At 44.6% G+C, this 18,436-nt stretch overlaps 1 protein-coding gene across 21 annotated transcripts in view; it reads right to left on the reverse strand.

Annotated features, from left to right (window-relative positions):
* RBFOX2 (RNA binding fox-1 homolog 2) overlaps positions 1-18,436 on the reverse strand; it is a 170,300-nt gene that overhangs the window by 52,122 nt on the left and 99,742 nt on the right. For all 21 annotated transcript variants that reach the window (XR_010027551.1, XR_010027553.1, XR_010027552.1 and 18 more), the window contains one exon: positions 8,432-8,656. Coding sequence is in view for 9 of the 21 variants with exons in the window: in XM_063154418.1 (XP_063010488.1) it covers positions 8,432-8,656 (225 nt within the window). In the remaining 12 variants the exon portion in view is untranslated. The remainder of the gene's footprint in view (positions 1-8,431; positions 8,657-18,436) is intronic.

Consider the following 18,436-nt stretch of genomic DNA (forward strand, 5'->3'; position numbering starts at 1 on the left):
TACAAAGCAAGCGTATATACAAAGACAAGAGCAAGCAAACAGTGAGCACTGGGGTCTTGCCATGCTGAGCAGAGCAGTGGCAGCTTTCCATTTCATTTCAGTAGAGCTGTGCATGCAGCACAAAACATGTTTGATCTGGTTAACATAAATTATCTCTGATAGGAAGAATGACAACACTGCCCTGACAAATATGTCTACTTCCAATAGCTGTGCAAGTCTCAGGAGAAGCCTTGTAGAATGAAGCATTTTTATTTGTCTAAGATTCAATTACCCCCCCAAACATCAAATTTTGGAGAAAAATTTTAGAAACTTCCTTTTGATCTTATCCAAAAGCTGTCCCCTGTATGTTTGACCTCTTCTCCTTCCCTCACCTCTATGACAAAAAGGCTCTCCAAACTCATAGAGAGTACACCCTAGGGGAGGAATCAATGAAGCTGGCTTGCAATTAAATCACACCAAGCTACTTAGTGGTTTTATTTTTATGCCTCCATCAGAGTCCTCTGCTCCTCAGGGCAAATTTGTCCAAGAAGGACAAAACACAGGAGTGGCTTATCTATCACCACTGCATACAACACCTGCAAGTAAGTACTCCAAAGTAACTCCCAAAAATCACCAATACTCCTGCTAAAAGGGACAGCTACATTAAAATATAGGTTGCACAGGAGTGGATCTGGTGTTTCCAGAGGGGAGGAAGCCAGAATGTTGTTTGCACTCCTCTCCCATCCATTTTCTCCCAGGCAGAGGGCAGAACTCCTTTACCAAGGGTGCAATGTATCATGTACAGTGGCCTGCTCAAAAGCACTCATAGCTGTTCCTGCATATGGCAGAGAGCTGTTGCCACACAGGAGTCATTCTGCAGCACGTGAGACGTGCACAGTGAGACACATGCTGCAAAAAGAAGAAATGATAGAAGGAAAAAGGGATCTTGGTCCACTCTTACATTTTTCACTCCACTGAGAGACTCCAAATGCTTTTCATGCTTTCGCATAGCCTAATTTTTCAGCAGTAGTATAAAATTAAATATCTTCTTCTCTGTGCTGTAGCTCCCTCATCTCTATCATTCATGGCCCTAAGGTAAGATTTGAACTTTCCACCACTGTAACATTAGCTCAGTACATTTGTCCACTGCCACACATTCAACTACAACGTAAATGAAAAAACCAGTCTTTTCAGATCTCTTTTTTTTTTTTCCTTTTACAGTTATTCCTTGGCTTAATTCATTAGGAAGGAGATGAAAGGAGGGGCCTGGAGCCTGTTCTCAGGCACCACACAACAGAGCCTGGCAGCTGTGCTACCCTGACCAAACCAGATGATGAAAGCCCTCATTTCACCAAGTGCTCACTCCCCACCTTGACTCCTTCCCCACAGGGCGTTCAAGCTCCTGGCCTCGTGTCAGCACTTCCCAGTGAAGAAAGAGACCTCTCCCTTCTCTAGAGAGCCAGCCCAGAAGGGCACTAATACACATTCCCTAGGTCCCAATGCCTCTCATCAGGGAATGCAAACACACTGCAGCAAAGGTCTCACACTCAGGAACAGTACCAGATTCACTGCACCTCCTCAGCACAGCCTGTGTACCATGCACTGATGCAGGTGATAATGCCATTCATGCCTGCACAGGAACGCTCTGAGCTCTACTCAAGGTCACTGAGAAGCACATCAGAGCTCAGGACAGCAAAGCATGTGCTTCACTTTTAACTCCTTGCTGCCTGTGCCCCTAGGTCAGCTTTTTCCTTACACCTGCCAGCAGCAAGGAAACCCTAAGCAAGAAGAGGCAGCTGCAAAGAAAAGCACAGATTACACTTGTGCACATAGCCATGTAAAAGGGAAGGAGGACACCTGGAAACATGAGAGCGTTCCAAGCAGCTCTACAACCACGTTCCCACCTCTCAACTGGTCTCTATCCTAATGCAGGTGAACAAGCAATTGCTGAGGATTTCCCCTCAGCAGCAGGGAGGCAGGGGCTCCAGCACCACCTGAGCTCCAAGCAGATCTCATCTGTGTGGCTAGACAGAGGGATGCCTCCCCGGCGAGGCAGACATGGTGCAACACACCAACACAGAGATTATTAATACCCAGCACATTCTGTTTCCATCTCCCACTTGCTTCTAGAACTGGAACCGCTTCAGATCCAAGTTCCAGACAAACAAAAACCAACCCCCCATTCTCTCCCCCAGGAAGCAGGCGGTCCAAAACGTTGTGAATCATACTGAGGAGGTTAAGAGCCATAAATCATTGCAAAGAAAATATTTACAAAATACAAACTGTAACTAATAACTATATTTAAAAGGGGATTTGGGTGGCTTACAAAATCTAGGAGACAGACTGTGCTCACTCCACTGCTCCTCAATCACTCTTGGATCCAAAAAAAGCCAAAACCAAACACCCAACCTTGTTTGGATCAAGAGCTTGAAGAACTGTGGAGACAAGGACCAAAAGCAACGACTGGGAGAAGGCAATCTTCCCACAATGAAGCAGAGCACAGATAATGTGGAAAAATCTCTACGACTTCTAGTGAAGAACCTGTGTCAAAAAACCAGTCACTCACAAATGAACAGATACCCACTGAGGAGGTTTCATGGAAAAACAAGAGAAGAATAAGGCTCTAGACACAGAACCCATCTCCTGCCCCACCGCACTCTACTAACGTAGGTTTGAGGTCCCACACATCCAATAGCAAATGCCATGGGAACTTTAGCTGCTTAAACACTTGTTCAGCAGACAGAAGACCTTAAGGCTAATTATCACTTTTCAATAGCAGTAAATACAATTTTACATTTATATCCGTGTACTTGGTTTTCAGAGATGCCAGCAGTCCTATATTAAAAAAATTGGGCACTACTTACTGGCACAATTAACTATCATCCAAAATATTCTGTATGCTAAAAAAACAGAACCAAAAATTCTAAGAACATACCAATTAACTTCTATAAGGCTTTTTACTATTTTCCACACAGTCAGGTGAATTTGTGGTATATTTTTTCTGATATATATTTTTTGTTAGTTATCTATTTTCAGACATTATGAAGCTTAAGTAACTTTATTCACTTTCCTCATTACAGACATACCTCACAGAACACAAACCTAACATAGGAAAGCATATAGGGAGCTTTGCTGTGCTGCACTATACCTCCGACGTGTCCAGTAACATTTTCAACTCAAAGATGGCTATTTCTAACCAGAAATTCTTTAGTGCTTTTTCTTTTCCCTCTTAATCAAGTGGTGAAATGGAGCCCCCTGAAAGGCCTGCTCTGCTGGCCAGATTGTCAAATCTTTTGTGAGCAGTTCCAGCCCATTCCTCGCAAAACAGGGATGCCCTGACAAGGTGAAAGAGAGAGCAAAATTTCCCAAGCTAGTGGTCACCACTCCATCAACAGTGGCAGAAGAACTGTCACACAGTGACAGACTTAAGATCCATCCATCCCATTATCTTGTTTCTAACAGCAGCCAAATGTTTGGCATCTGTGGAAGGACACCAGAACAGGGCAAATGCTCCCTGACTTTCCTCCAGCAAACTAAGCCAGCTGATGTCTCAACTTGCAAAGTATCCCACGGACAAGAGCTGCAATGCTAATTTCTTCATTACATGGAAAAAATAAGTAGTAAACCCTGCTCTTTTTTCCATACATGGCAGCCAGTTATTTCCCACTTGCATCCTAGTAAGTGAAAATGGGAAAGCTCCATATTTTAGTTGCCTTACCAAACCAAAGGTATATGTACTTGTCATATACCTTTAGTCCTGACAGCTCTTTCTGTAAGTGAATATTTCATTTCTTCGCATAAAAAGCCTGCTACATCCCTTTCATCATTGCTTTTATCCTTTCCAGTACTTCTGCTAGATCTGCTAAAACCTTCGAGAGATAAGCAGAATTACCACAGCTATATACTCTAACGTAATGATATTTGTTGATTTATTTCCTATTTCTCATTTTTAAATCTGCCTCACTAGACACAAGTCTGCAAGTGCTGACAATCTGCCTCATATTCAAAGCAAACTCTTGATGTTAAATGTCAGGGTTTGCAACCTCAAGACAGCAATTTCTAAGCTGAGTTGGCCAAACAACCAGCAGCAAACTACTTATTTGAAGCTAGTTCTTCCTCATGTCTACCTGCTTAGCAGTATCAGAAAATAACTAATGATATTCATTAAACACATTCTTCACCTGAAATACATCACATGAGCAATTGTTTTGATTATTAAAGGGATGAAAAGTAATTACAGAGGAAAACTCTGCAAATTCAGTCTAGGCAAGAAATACCCAAGGGGAAGTAATCATTATAACATTGTCCATGTGTTGCAAAAGTCAGTTGAGGAATCCTTGGTGGGTTGGCTCTCTTCTTTCTAAGCCCTTGCTAGATATACAATGCACAGCCAGATGACCAAGCACCTTCCCTATCTTGCTTCTGAACACAGCACATATGGGTCCCCACCATGAAGGTGTCTTCTTTGAGAATATGAAAGTCAATACCCCTTTATGGCCTAGCAGATGATTTAAGTACATTTCAGTAGAGCACATCAAGAAGCAGAGACACGGTGCTCTGTAATTAAATAATACTTTATACTGGTTCATGACAACGTAACACCGAGGTGACAGCACCTGCCATTTTCATGTGAAGTAATTTACATAAACTTATTCCTCTACTTCTATACCTCCAGCTGCATTCCATAATTTATACAGACATACAAATTCTTCCCTCTGACATTAACAAGAGAAACAAGTTGAATAATCAGCTTGCAGTAGTAAGTGCACTGCATTTACTATCAAGCAAGCCTTTTTAGTTCAGCAGATGATTAATCTTCCCTCTGCGGGTAGAGTACCAGGAGATGCAGAGAGCTGACAACTGCTCTCGGCTTCTGGCCATGCTCTCAACACGCTTACCTTGCAACAACAGCATTTGCTGGATCCCTCCAAGAGCTGCTCTAATTCATTAATCCAGCAAAAGAATTGGACAGCTTTCTGCCAGGTCAGTGAATTAAAGTGGCTCACGTAAGGAATGCCAGAGACAGTAAATAGGAGTGGGAGTTTGTGCTTGGAGCCAGATCTCTCCTTTCTGACAGCAGTGAATCTCTTAGATCAGCTCAGCTGCCAGAGGTACTGCAGCCTAATTAGCATCTCCCCTTGCAGCTAACTGTGCTGGGTGTTTCCATTAGGGATAAGAGCACTAAGGTAAACCAAGAAGGAGGAAGGGGGAAGAAACCAGGCAGCCCAGCACGATAAGTGAAATGCTGAGCGTCAACTGTTTAAGCGAAGGGCTGCCACAGGCAGACCAAGTAGGCCAAATAAGGTCCTGTACCTCAGCCTATTTTTAATCCAGGTCTTTCAGCTGTGCTTTGGGACAGTATCAAGAGAAAGGACAGATGCTTGGAGATGAAGACCGAGAGGTCTTCCTGCCACATGCCAGGCAAGACACAAAGCCCCACAGATGAGACTTGGTCCTAAAATAGAGATTCCAAAATATGAAGCTGTTTGTATTACACCAACTACTGTGCCAACTTATTTTCTATGCCCCAATCCTGAGACTCCAAATGCTTTCCACTACATCCAAACCTCCGTAACCAAGCTCATCTCAACTCATGACACCAACCAGTCATTCCCCTTTGTTCAGGGTTTTAGTCTGTGTAGAAAGGCATGGACTTCAACTCTCAAAGTTTATTTTACATAAGTTCACTGCTGATCTTTGACCTCAGGCTCCCAGACCACTGTATTTTCACTGAGACACTACCACTAATCTCAAATCATTCTAGCTAGCTAGCCAAGTTTCTATGAGAAGGTGCTCCCAACCTGTGTCTTAAGGACCCTGTTACAGACCACATTACATTGCTGTGTAACATATGACCAACGAGATCAAGCCCTCTTTCTATTAGTGACCTTAAAGCTACGCCCACATTCTTTGTTACTTTTGCAGTTATCCTAAAGGCTATCAGCCTGAAAAGCAGGAAAGGTCCCTATCTCCCTCTGTCCTGCCAATCACAGGCCTTGTTCTTAAAAGCAAGCAGGGAACTTATCTGTCCGGCTGAAGGAATTTCTGAATCATCCCATGGGAGCACAGGCTTCAAGTCAGCAGCTAAAAAATCCACTGGCTGTTGAGTTTGGGGTATCGCCTTCACACACGTGACAGCAGCTGTGCTTGTCAGTCACAATAATGGGAGGGAAGGCTCATACCTCACCCATGACAGCTTTTTGCTCTGTTAAAGTTAGCAGTACTGTTTGAGCAAGATGGTAAAATGGTTAAAGGACAAGATGCCTTAAAGCCTAACAGTCTAGTCCATACAGACTGAACGTGTGTATCAAACAAGTAACAGCCAACACACAAGATGGACAAAATGCTTAGCATTAGCTGTAGATGCTTTAGATTAAATAACCAACCTGTTCTGCTGTATTTTAACAGCATTCTTCAACTTGAGTAACTACTGAGCCTTCTAGCTTCCCCTATGTCCTACATCATTAATCAGCATACTGAGGAGAAGAAAAGTTAAAAGGAATTACATCCTAAGGCAGCCCACAAAATCAAAATAACTTCATAGAGGACTCCTAGACAGAAAGATAAAGAGACTTGGAAGATCCAAGTGCATGTGAAAGTCTTGTGTGAGAAAAGCCCCTGGTTGAGGCAATTTACCCCTGCTCCCACAGGTTTCTTCATGTGCCACCATCTGGGATCCTCTGGGTTTGATCAGTTCCAGGCATAGCAGCCACAGCAACGCCCTTGTGTGTGCCCTTAGCCTTTCCCAGCCAGCTATGGCCACAAGCCTGACTCTGCATGCTCAGCTTGCACGTCTTTAACCACATCAAACGGTCACTCCAGACGTGCACACCTGTTTCCAACAGCCAGTACAAGTGCTGTGTGCTATTCAGCCTGTTTCTTGGATTACCCCCTGCCAGTCAGGCTCCTTCCACAGACTCCTGGCAACACCACTGCCTGCCAGCAGTCTCCCAGCAACACTCCCTCCCACACAGATGGGCTCCCAGTCCCTCCTCACAGGCTAGCCACAGGCTATGGGCTCCTTGGAGCCAGCATTAGTTGATGAAACACAGAGCTCAGCCCTGCAGAGCCACAGAGATGGCTCCTAATATGGAAGAGGAGCAGAAAGGCTGGCAAGAGCTTACATCCAAGGTCAAGGCTAACATCATTTCCATTAAAAAGAAATGCTCTTAAGCTCTGGACAAGGATGGGAACAGCAAAAACACAGGGGGAAAGCCACTGCCCTGTTTTTTATTCCCTGTTTCCAGCTTCCTCATCCAACTGGCAGAGCCTGAGGTAGTAGTTTGCTGGAGATGGGCAACCCAAATCTTACATGCTGGAATGGTATAGGACAATGTGGTGCTAAAATGATGACTTGCATTTCTGCACACTGCATCAGTGCTTGGTTTTATTTCCTGTGTGGTCCTTCCTTATCTACTTTTTTTGCCAAGCAAGGCACCCTAAGCTCCTTGTTCGCACTAGCAATGTGCCTTACAGAGCGTGTACTTTTTCAAGACGCCGAAGTTGTGGCATTCCCAGGAAGAAATCCAAGGTATCTTATTGAAGTCATGATCAATGGTGCCAACCATGCAGCCACTGCCCACTGCAGAAGGAGCAGAAGCACACATCAGGAACCATGAACATTTGAGCTGGCACTATCAGTTCCTCCAACTGTTGGCATTGAATTCATTCAGTACTTACCAGGGAAAAAAAAAAATCTCTGCAACCCAAACACCAACTCCAAGTAAAACTGAAAGCATTAACAGATTAAATCCGCCCCTGAGCGCCGAAGGCTCTCACCATAAGGCTCTTTATTAGGAAGTTAAGTCTTAACAAGTGGCTTAAGGGGTGGATAAAGCTTTTCCTGGGATAATCTGCCAGCATGTTGCCCAGTGCCAGTTCCAGGCCATGGAAAGAAGAAAGAAAATATATAAGATGACGAAAATCTTGGTTTGGCAAATGGATGACCAGTAACCGAGAGCTCATCTCCTATCCTTGCTCCCTGAAGTCCCCTGCTGTCCTCAGAAAGTCAAAGAAAAGTAATTTTCTACTCTGTTAGCTTCCTGAAAACAAAACCACATTGGGATTACACCTAAGATGCATGTGCTCACCCTAATTCTTTGTACTGTCAACCCTCCAGAATTTGCCTCTATCACATCTATTTGAACCATTTGCCAATTAACACAAAGTAATTAACACTTTCATCAGAGACTGTCTTTGGACAACACCACCATGGTAAAATCACCATGATCATGATTTCAAGTACTACTGTTCTCTGCAGGCACCAATTTACAAGGGGAACATGCAAAAGGGGAAACCCAGTAATGGAAAGTCAGAAGCCACGTTTTGTTTATAATTCTCTCCTTTCAAGTCTACTGCTGGCTCGCTGCACACTTGAGAAACAGCAATCTAATCAGTGGCTGCCTCTCCCCAAAGCAGTGTGCCGCTCTGGCTGGGCACCCTGCGCACTTACTGCAAGAGATCCGTTCTGCGTGCTGGCCGTGTTCGTGCTCTGCTCCCCATGCGGCTGCGTGCTTCCGTAGAGCGTCAGATTGTGCTCGCTGGTCTGGCCTGCATAGTCCTGAGTGTGTGGCACCCCATACTCTGTGGGAATCCCATTCTGTGGGGGTGGTGGAAATGGGATTGTGGTGAATGGCTGCACCATTGCATCAGGAGTTGCTGATGGCTCCTGGTTACCCTTAAGAAAGGAAAAAGGAGAAAACAGCTTTATTCTACAGAAGATAGATCAAAACATCAGCCTGAGAGACAACACACACGTTCATGAGAATATCCCACCCACCGTCACCATAGTATTCCACAGTCTTCTATTATCTCTCCTATCAAAAAGCACATGCCTTGCTCCTCTGAGCCATGACACTGTTTTCTTAATCTTTTCAGGGCAATTTTCTTGCTACTGGGTGGCATATAGCGAACAAATTACAGGGTTTGCAGATTGCATACCCCTGTGATCTCACACAAAGCTTTACACACAGTAAGGTATTATTTCAGAAGAGGGAAGAGGCACTCACACATTGGAACAGAGAAGAAAACAGAGAAGAACAGGGTTTCTCAACACCCCTAGAAGTACCATAACTGGTTCCATCTCCTCCAGCCTGACCCCTCATTGCTCACAAGCAACCCCATAAGCAAGCACACCAAGTGGTTTAAAGCACACCTCTCTGTTATGTTACAGTGATAAAAAGCACAGTTTTTAAAATCCATCTGCAGAAGTCCCCTCCTTTGCCCTGACAGCACTGCATACACAGCACAGGTATCTGTTGCTGGAATATCCCATTTGCTTCTTGCTGGCCATGCAGGAGACACCAAAGAGCTGTAGAAAAACAAGCTGAGATCACAAGCCAGCCACACAGTCACTCTTTCCCAATCCTGAGCATCTCTACAATCACTCAAGGCATTAATTACCCACTCCTGCCTCAGCTTAGGGTATCCCACAGAGACCTCTTGCATAGTGGACTTCTTAGAAGCTTTTAGCGCTGTCTTAGATGTAGCTAACACCAATCAGACGACTCAGAAACAAAGAACTGACCATGCAAAAGATACCCCCAGAAGACAATAAAAATGCTACCCCCACCATGTCAGAAAACCACAAGAAGGAAACAAAAAAGCATGCAGCCCTACAGCCTCTGCAGGGATCTCACCAAGGGGAGAGCTGCATTCAGCCACCTGGGGTGAAGGAGAACAGCCTTGACATTGAAGCCCAACCCTGGGAAGCCCAGGCTGCTGCACCGCTCCTACTGCTTTCACCGCCGCAGCAGAAAAAAAATCCACAGAAAAGATTTATGATAGGAGGGCTGTTTGATTTATGTGCATGTCAACAGACTAATCCTGATTTTAAATTTTGGCTGCTGTTCCAGCCCTGGGTCCTCCCCCACAAAGCCTGGAGGTGCTCGAGGCTATTCTGACACCAGCATGCTTAAATCAATGGAGTAAAGGCGAAACAGACCTTATCCCGTGGATAGGAAAGGCAGAGTGGGAATTACCAAGCAGCCTTTCAGCAGAGAGCATGCAGGGGCTGACGGACCTCCAAAGAAGCCGGACAAACCTTTCAGTCCCTTTATCAGCCTACCTGCAGCTTTCCCTTCCGGGCGGAGGAAACAATGATAAACGCAGTGCACCTCCAGCCAGCACCGGGTCATTCAGACACTGGCTGAATCCCAAATCTGCTCTGACATTAGTCTATCTGGTCTGCCTCCCCTGGGGGCCACGTGGCCACGCGCTCCTGCAGCTGGGGAGAAGGAGAGGGAAGGGCATTCAATACCACTTAGCAGAGCTGAGCTGCAGCCTTGGCCCGTGCTGAAGAAGGAGCGGTTTCAAGTCCAGCCTTGCTGCCTGCAGGAACACAAACTCCGCAGCCTTATCTGAGAATGAAGAATTCAGGGGAGCAATGCCAGCCGTGGCCAGTGCTCAGCTCCTTGCACGCACTCCCCCAAGCACTTGCAGCCCTGCGTCGTGTGCTCGCAGCTCTGCAGAGGTTTTTCACGCACCAAGCACATTTTCTGAAAGCAGGACAGGATTTTTGTTTCCCCCTCAAAAAAGGAGGGCAGCCCCCCCAGCCCTCCAGTTCTGCTCATTCCTTTGTTATTCTCAGCTTCAAAGCAAGCCACTTCTGACTCAAACTAACCCATCACCGGGATCTGCAGAGCGAGTTCTAAAGCAGGAGGCAGGACAGACAGAATGACGGCCATCCCACTGCAAACCAGGTATCAGGAATCCTACTGCTCACCTGCTCAGACCATTTATCCCCTGACATGACAGCTCCATTCTGTCCACGTACTGTCTCCTTTCCAAGCTCTTCTGTTTACAGCATTTCATTGCATTTGATGGCCTGCATTGTTCCCTACAGCCCACCTTGTCTGCCCCCCATTCTGACGTTTCCAATAGGAGCTAAATAGGAAACTGACTTTTTCTTTTCAATGAAAGATTTTTCCACAGGAAAAATGGAGGAGCAGAAACCATCACCAGTCTTCTTTGGACAAGCTAGATTTCCAAGCCAGCAGCATCCCAGGTCAGAGGAAGAGAATGCTGATTAGCCCTAAAACAAAATCTATTCTGCCATCGTGTCAACAGTGCAGGGCTGCTCCCCAAAGGACATAGCATTCTGTACAACCTCACTCTTAGACTGTTTAAAATGACAGGCCAGGAACCTTATATAATCTTATTTTCAATGTTTTTTCCCCTCAGTTAATACTGTTCCTTCCAGTTTAAATGCATTTCAACCTTTTAAGTATTTTCTCTCCTTTCTTCAATTATCTATCTATAAATGTTTGAAGGATGAAAAATACTTTCTCTCTCCTCTGTTGCTTGTGGCATTTTGATAATACATATTTAGTTTGAGTTTAATCACACCTCTCAAGCCAAAATATCCTGGTAACTTTATTTATTACTTCTCTCTGACCTTCCTAAGACTTTTCAAAGAAGGATTTCTGGGGCAGAATAAAATGTTTTTAATACCATTGTCACTCCTCCACTCCTCAAATCACACTAACATGCAAAAATAATATTTTTTTATTACAAATGCATCCTTCATTTAATGTCTCAGGTTATCTGGAGATCTATCATTATTATATTTGTCCAGGTTTCGTCATGCCATGGAGTATCTGTATCTCAAATTATTTTTCTTTTGATATGATTATGGACATATTTCCCGTCTGATTCTTTTTTTGTAATTTTAATTTCCTTTGATGCTTTAGAATTACTTTTTTCCCCTGTTTCCACTAGCGTCAACAGAAAAGGACTCCTGATGAGATCTCTGCAGGTTTCACAGCATAGTGATATCCTCCAAACCCAGAGGAGATTCTACCTCTTCTGTTATTCTACCAAATTTCAACATTTACACAACACTTCATATTTTCAAGAGGTAACACAGAACACACACAGATCCCATTAATCTTCAAATACAGAACCTGAACTCCTTTCCCTACTTCTAAACCACCATGTAAAATTCTGCATTTAGGGGTGTTGCTTGCCACACTTCAAGGGAAGTAGAGAGAATGGAGAAATCCTCACATTTCCAGGTAAAGGAAAGTATCTTGTCTATCCAATCTTGACATACCTCACTGCATTGCCAGCCCTGCCTGTTTAAGCTCATGAAGATGTCTTTAAAATTTACTCAAATGCAACAAGAAACCCAGATAATCATGTCCAAGAGCAGTCGCCCGCCCCAAACTTACACAAGGATGCCACCACAGGACTATGAAAATCTGGGTGCAGCTCCCCACAAAAACTACTACCATCTTAAACTTCTGTGATGGTATGAAGTAAGTTTTAATCCATGTTCAAGAGCAGACAGACACCTCTCTTGGCCACAATGCATCAGGCTGGCAGTCTCCAGGAGGTGAGTGTGAGGGACATTTGGTTGCAGGAATAATTTTGGCAGTTCCAGATGAACTGATTAGCTCTGCCAGTTTATGCTGCCATGCACCAACCATGATAACTGCCACCCCATGCTCAAACTGGGAAAGGCTGTTCAATGCCAGTGAAACAGTGCAATTAACACAGACTCCTTAAAACACCAAAAAAAAAAAAAAAAAAACCAAAACAAAACACCAAACCACACTTCAGTATGATATATGTTGACCTATAGTTCAAAGTAAAGCAATAATTCCTGTGTTTTCTATTCCTTCTGATGCTCTGTTCTCACAGAAATCATTCATTCACATCAGGTAGGAATTCAAAGCAGCTGTCCCCTTGCAAAATGTTGGTATCTGATTTGTGAGCAAGCCCTCAGGGCACAAGAAGGATATGGTTACCCATCTGGGCTCTGCTTTCAGGCCCCTATTCTCAGCCCTACAAAGGTCCAGTCATGTCCTTGCAGATGCCAACTTTCTTCCCTAAGTCAGGGGTTTGCCTACACAGATCAGTACAAACTGATCCCACATTTTGTTTAAAAAAACAAATTAGCTAAAGCAGTGCAAAATCCCTAATGGGGACACATTTCTAAGAGCTTATGCAGCTTTAAGTTAATTAATGAACTTTGCAGCTCCAAGCTAAGCGGAGGAACGATGAGTAACCGATGAGTAACTGCACGTGGCGATACCTTGTGGAAGGGTGGGAGCTGGGGACGACAACTCAACAAGGAGCAATGTGGTTCAGCAAATGTGACACAGGATGAATTCTTTCAGCAGACAGCAGGTGGTGATCCAAGATCACGGCACTGGAGCGCAAAGAGCAAACACCAGAAATGCACACAAAGGCCTCCTGCTTCCATAAAACTGTCAAAGATCAGTCTGTTCTGTGAAGGAGTGGTTTTGTTTTCCTCATCAGAGAAATGGGTGTAAGTAGAGGGATATAAAAGGAGTCTTATAGCAATGCAGCTCCAGATCTCTTTTGCTATGCCATAATATGCATAGATAGAAAACTCTAACCAGCCAAATAAAAATTACACTCCTGGTAAAGCTAAGCTAGTAAAATTTCTGTATAGATGTGGCAAAGTGCCATAAGGTAACTGGTCTGTGTTATCCATAACCCTACTGTGAGTCATCAGCATCACACAAAGGTGCAGGGAAATGGTACAGCATATAAACATCAAACAATCTCTTAAAAATGCCTTTGAACTCTACTAACCCCCAAATCACTGGGATGTGGGTATAAGCCTATTAGTGGAATGGGGTTTCTAATACATATGTCTTCACTGAACTAATTTTATGAATCCTCGAAGCGACTGACTTGCAGCTAACAGAGGCAATTAACCTGTTTGTGAAGACCAGAGTTCCAGGCTACAACTGTTTGCTCTCTGCACCAACCTAATCCCTTCTGTAAACAGCAAAAATGTTTGGAGCTGGGATCTGAAGAACCTGTCAGGACCCTGGAGCTGCTGCCCACCCTCAGCTCTCTGTAAGAACAGGATCCTTCTGAGTGAAGGGAATGCAGGGACTGTGCTGTCCCTCCTAGAAGCCAGGTCACAGCTTCCTGTCAGGGATGCAAACATCACACATGCAAAGCACTGCTCCCTGGCTGCACAAAGACAAGAGAGAAAGGGCTTGCCATACCAGGCTGCTGCTTAGGAGCATGAGAATAATTAATTAATTAATAATGGGCTGTGTTCCACCCCCCTCCCCTTCTCACAAATCAACAAAAAAGCTGCTGAAGCAGGGTCTCTTTCCCAGCCCCTTCCAACACAGTCTCCCTTCCCAGTTCTCAGCTGCAGCTTCAGAGGGGCTCTGGCTGGAGCTGCCACCATCCCCCCTCCAGCTGTGCACTCCTGCCCTCTCTCCCCTGCCAGCCTGCCCACCACTGAGCCCTTTCAGCACATATCCCAGGAAAAAAATTACTCACTTTTTATTGCCAGGTTAGTTTTGTTCCCAGTTAAGAGCGCTGAAACAGCTTGGCAAGGAGCTGGAGGAGAACCAGAGCCAGAAAGGACAGGGGGTGGAGAAGCTGGGGAGGGAAGGGCCATGGGCATCAGCACTTGGATGAGCTCAGGCTGCCAGGAAGCTGCAGTCTCCAGCCTGCATTAACCCTCTTCTCAGGCAATCCCACACTTTGCCTGCTGATAACAAATGTATCAACAAGCTAATGGGAACAGATACAAAGCAGCAGGAGTGATGCTCCCCACATGCACCAGGAACTCCCTGGTCAGTCCAGCATTATCTCTTGCCCAAAAACCACAGGCTGGGGCATTCATTACACCAAAGACAGATTCCACCCTACACTGGTGGCTCTCACAGCACACAGAACCTACACCTGGGTTTTAAAACTCTGCTTTTACTGTTCAGGGCCATGAAGATACTCAAACACGAGACAAAGTGATGTACAGAATGCTGAAGTGATGGCTTTTCAACACCCGAGACACCCCAAAACAGTGATTTGGCCACACCAACCCTTCAGGTGCTCACAAACATGATACAAACTCTCTATTCCAAAATGCAGCAATAACACTTCCTCCATTGTGGCCATTTCATTACAGATTAGCTTTGAATGGGAAGAGTGGGTAAAATGCCTACAGAAAAGAAATCTGGAGGTGAAAAGGATAAGTACAAAGCATATAACCATCTCATATCCTTCATCTTTGTACAAACCCGTTCCTGGATTCAGAGGGGTATGTGACCCTAACCTGACACCCACTCTCCACACTACAAAGGCATTTCTGTAACTCCAGAGAGCAAGACTGACATGCCTGCGTGTCTGGGACACAGACTGATAAAATCAACACTCTTTCTTGGTGTGGGTTGATCATAAAAGCACCTTGAAGAGGATCACAGTAATAAGGGGTTTTGTATTTCATCTGCACATCTGGAGCTTAATCTTCATTTGATCTATGACACACTGTGGTAATAGAAAAGGATGCTGGATTTTGACTCTACTGTCATGAGCATGAGAGCAATTCCTCTTGAATCCTCCCCAAAACAAACTCTAAACCTAGGTAGTTCTGTAAACATCTGCTGGAATTTTATGGCAGTTTTGTTAAAATAAAGGGAAGTTAAGTTCATGGGTACACTTTTAAAAATTTAAATCAGATGTGATCACTCAGGAAACGCCTTTTCCACTGGGTTAAATTAAGCCTCAATAAGCTAATCTTGCACCAGTCAAAAAAAAAAATCTAACAAGAGACGCCTGCACTCACACTTGCACCTAGCTAACCATTTAAAGGCATGTATCCTTCAACTTCCTGGTGCAAGCTTGCACTAGATTATCTAATCTTGCCCTTCCTAGATATGTAAAGCAAGGGAAGAACAAGTTATCTTCCAATACACATTCTATCATTCCAGGCCACCAAAAAGTGTTCTGTAAAATAAAGCAGCTGGCTTTGGCCTTTTTTTTTTTTTTTAATGTGTTTAAGTACATGTTTATGGAAAAGAAGTTCAAGCCCCCCTTTTGTAGGAAAGGATAAAAGAAAATTATAGTCTTATCTTACTGTTATACACAGGAAGCACTCACTCATCCCCATGCTATCATCACTTCCAGTAATGGCCAACTTTTGCTCTACCCCTATGCACAAACACAGGCTCTCATGCACACTTGGTAAGACGCCCTCGGGCAACCTGCAAAGAGGCTTCCTGTTGGATACAACCAAAGCTTTAGAGTTACCCAACATTAATAAGGCCTAGGGCCACATCTACTTACCAGCCTGAAATGTACCTTTCAGATTTTAAAAAGCCCTGATTTCTGCTCCTGAAATCTACATTATTCCCCGCTAAAAAAAAAAAAAAAAAAAAAAATTAAATGTTACTGGCACAAAAGCATCCCACCAAATGCTTTCAATCCAGTCATGCTCTCTGGGGTTGATTAGAGAGAATTGTGCTTTGAGAGACATCAGGGTCCCAACATCTGTTTGCATTCCGTATTAGGAATTAAACTACCTCTGAGAATTACTGGGGAGAAGGGGATAAGGATGGAGAACAAAGGAAAAAGTCACCAGGATGGATAAATCCTCAGCAATTTAAGAGAAAAGCTGAGGCTCAATTTTTTGGTCCAGATTGGTCCTTTAGCACCTACCCTGGTTGTTCTTCTCAGCTCTGCAACTTTCCAAGTGACTATTTTCCACTCAACATGCATAGTCAAACATTCTTAAGGAAAAAAAAGATTTCCATAAGATGACTAGCTTCCAACAAATCAGCATGAAAATAATGTCTCAAAATACTACAGATCAAGTCCTTCATAATCCAGCAGGCACGCAGGGTGGTACAAGTATGTCCCATACAAGAGAGATTACTCTTCTGTCAGGCAAAACCAGCTAAGTTCTTTCTCTGGGACCAGAATTGAAATGAGTCACAGCTAAGGAAGAGTGTGCTGCAGATGTGTCACGTATGTTTAATCCAAGCTAGCTGCCATCAGCTATTCAGCAGATTAGCAAACCAATCACACTCTCCATCGCATGACTGTGGATCCTCTCTCAGGGAAGCAGCAGAAACCAGAGGCCAGTCATGGGGAAGGAATGGGTAACTGCTTTTCAGGAGAGGTCCATGGTTGCAGCAGGATACCTGGGCACTATGTGATACTTTTGATGGCACAGAGGACCTGCATGTGCTGGCTTTTCTTTTTTCTGCCTTACTCCAGAGACAGCTAACCAACAGTTACCGGTGCTCCTTAGAAAAAGAAGGGCTACAGCACACGGAAATATAACAGGGAAGAAAATACCACCTGGTCCCACAGTATCTCTTGACCAGGTTGGCAAGGTAGTGTCACGGTTACTGTCTCCTCAGCTAATTCTGCAGTCAGATTGCTCAGTTCAAACAGCTTTGTTTCAAGGCAGAGAGTAACTCACCAGCTGATGTATTTCAGAAAACCAGTATCTGCTTCTCCAACCCCAATCAAGGACCTAGCACAGATAAGCAATTTTTCATCACGTCTCTGCTCTGCAAATGGACTATCGCTCTGCATCTGCAAGTACATCTTGCAGATCTCAGTGAGCATGAAGAGTTACTCCTGCAACCTCAAGAACTCAGATGGCTTTCCTGAATGTTTAAATCCTCATGAAGCTCACTCAGCCCTTTAGAGAGATTTGTATCTACTTTAGTGACAAGGATTTCTCAAAGCCTTCGCTATGTAACACAGCTATCTGCAATAGCCTCTTCCAGATCTCTCTATATTTCCAGTGCTCTTCTAGGAAGGATTTTGAAGATCACTGTTGGTATCAGGCTTTCCTGTCCTTCTCTTCCCTGCTGTGAAGGCAATGAGCTGAAGGAAATAGCGAGCCGTGCAGAGGGGCTGCTCTGAGCTGACCTGGCTCCTGGAGTAAGGACAAACCTCCAAGCCCTGTCAGGCAGCTTCACACACACTGGCCCCTTCAATTCCCCAGGTTTCAGCAGACAGCAGGGAAGTCTTCCCGCCTGCCTGCACTAACTCCAGCACCATACAGAAAAAAAGCAGCCCTGCCTCTGCTGCCAGAGCAGGAGGAGGAAAAAGGGAGAAAGCGCCGGGAAGGGGAGAACACATCTGGAATCAATTGGAGAGCGCTGAATGCCTTGGAAAGAACTGCAGAGCTGGCAGAAACCATAGCGAGGAGCCGCGTGTTCGGACGTGACTCTGCAGCAAAGGTGCAGAACGAGACGTATGCAGCATATTTAAACACAAAACCAGAGCTCCTCTTGAGGCTCTGGGGTTCTTTTCATGCAAGCAGCTAAACGGCTCAGCCCTGTCATATTTTCACTGCCACTGGCCTATCACAGGCACGCTCAGAATTCAGTACAGAAGACAAGAGATGAGATGAGGCAAAGGGGACCCATCTGTGACTCGAGTACCAGGACTCAGTCACGCAGCAACAACATTATATCAAGCTGCTCTCAGGGTGCAGGGCGGAGGAAGTCTGTGACTGACTTGGCACACATTTCAGAACAGAAATTTGACGGTTTAAAAACACAGATTTCTTCCCACAGTTACTTTCCATTCCAGCATTCTCCTATCTCTTGCTAGTCATTTGTTCCAAGAGTAGTTTTCCATTTTCAAAAAAGCCTCCACTGTGTGTCCTGGAAAGCAGAGGTTCTGGAAAGGAGCAGAGAGCCATAGAGATGCAACTCAC

The sequence above is a fragment of the Melospiza melodia genome, chromosome 4, assembly GCF_035770615.1.
Source record: "Melospiza melodia melodia isolate bMelMel2 chromosome 4, bMelMel2.pri, whole genome shotgun sequence".
NCBI classification, from domain to species: domain Eukaryota; kingdom Metazoa; phylum Chordata; class Aves; order Passeriformes; family Passerellidae; genus Melospiza; species Melospiza melodia.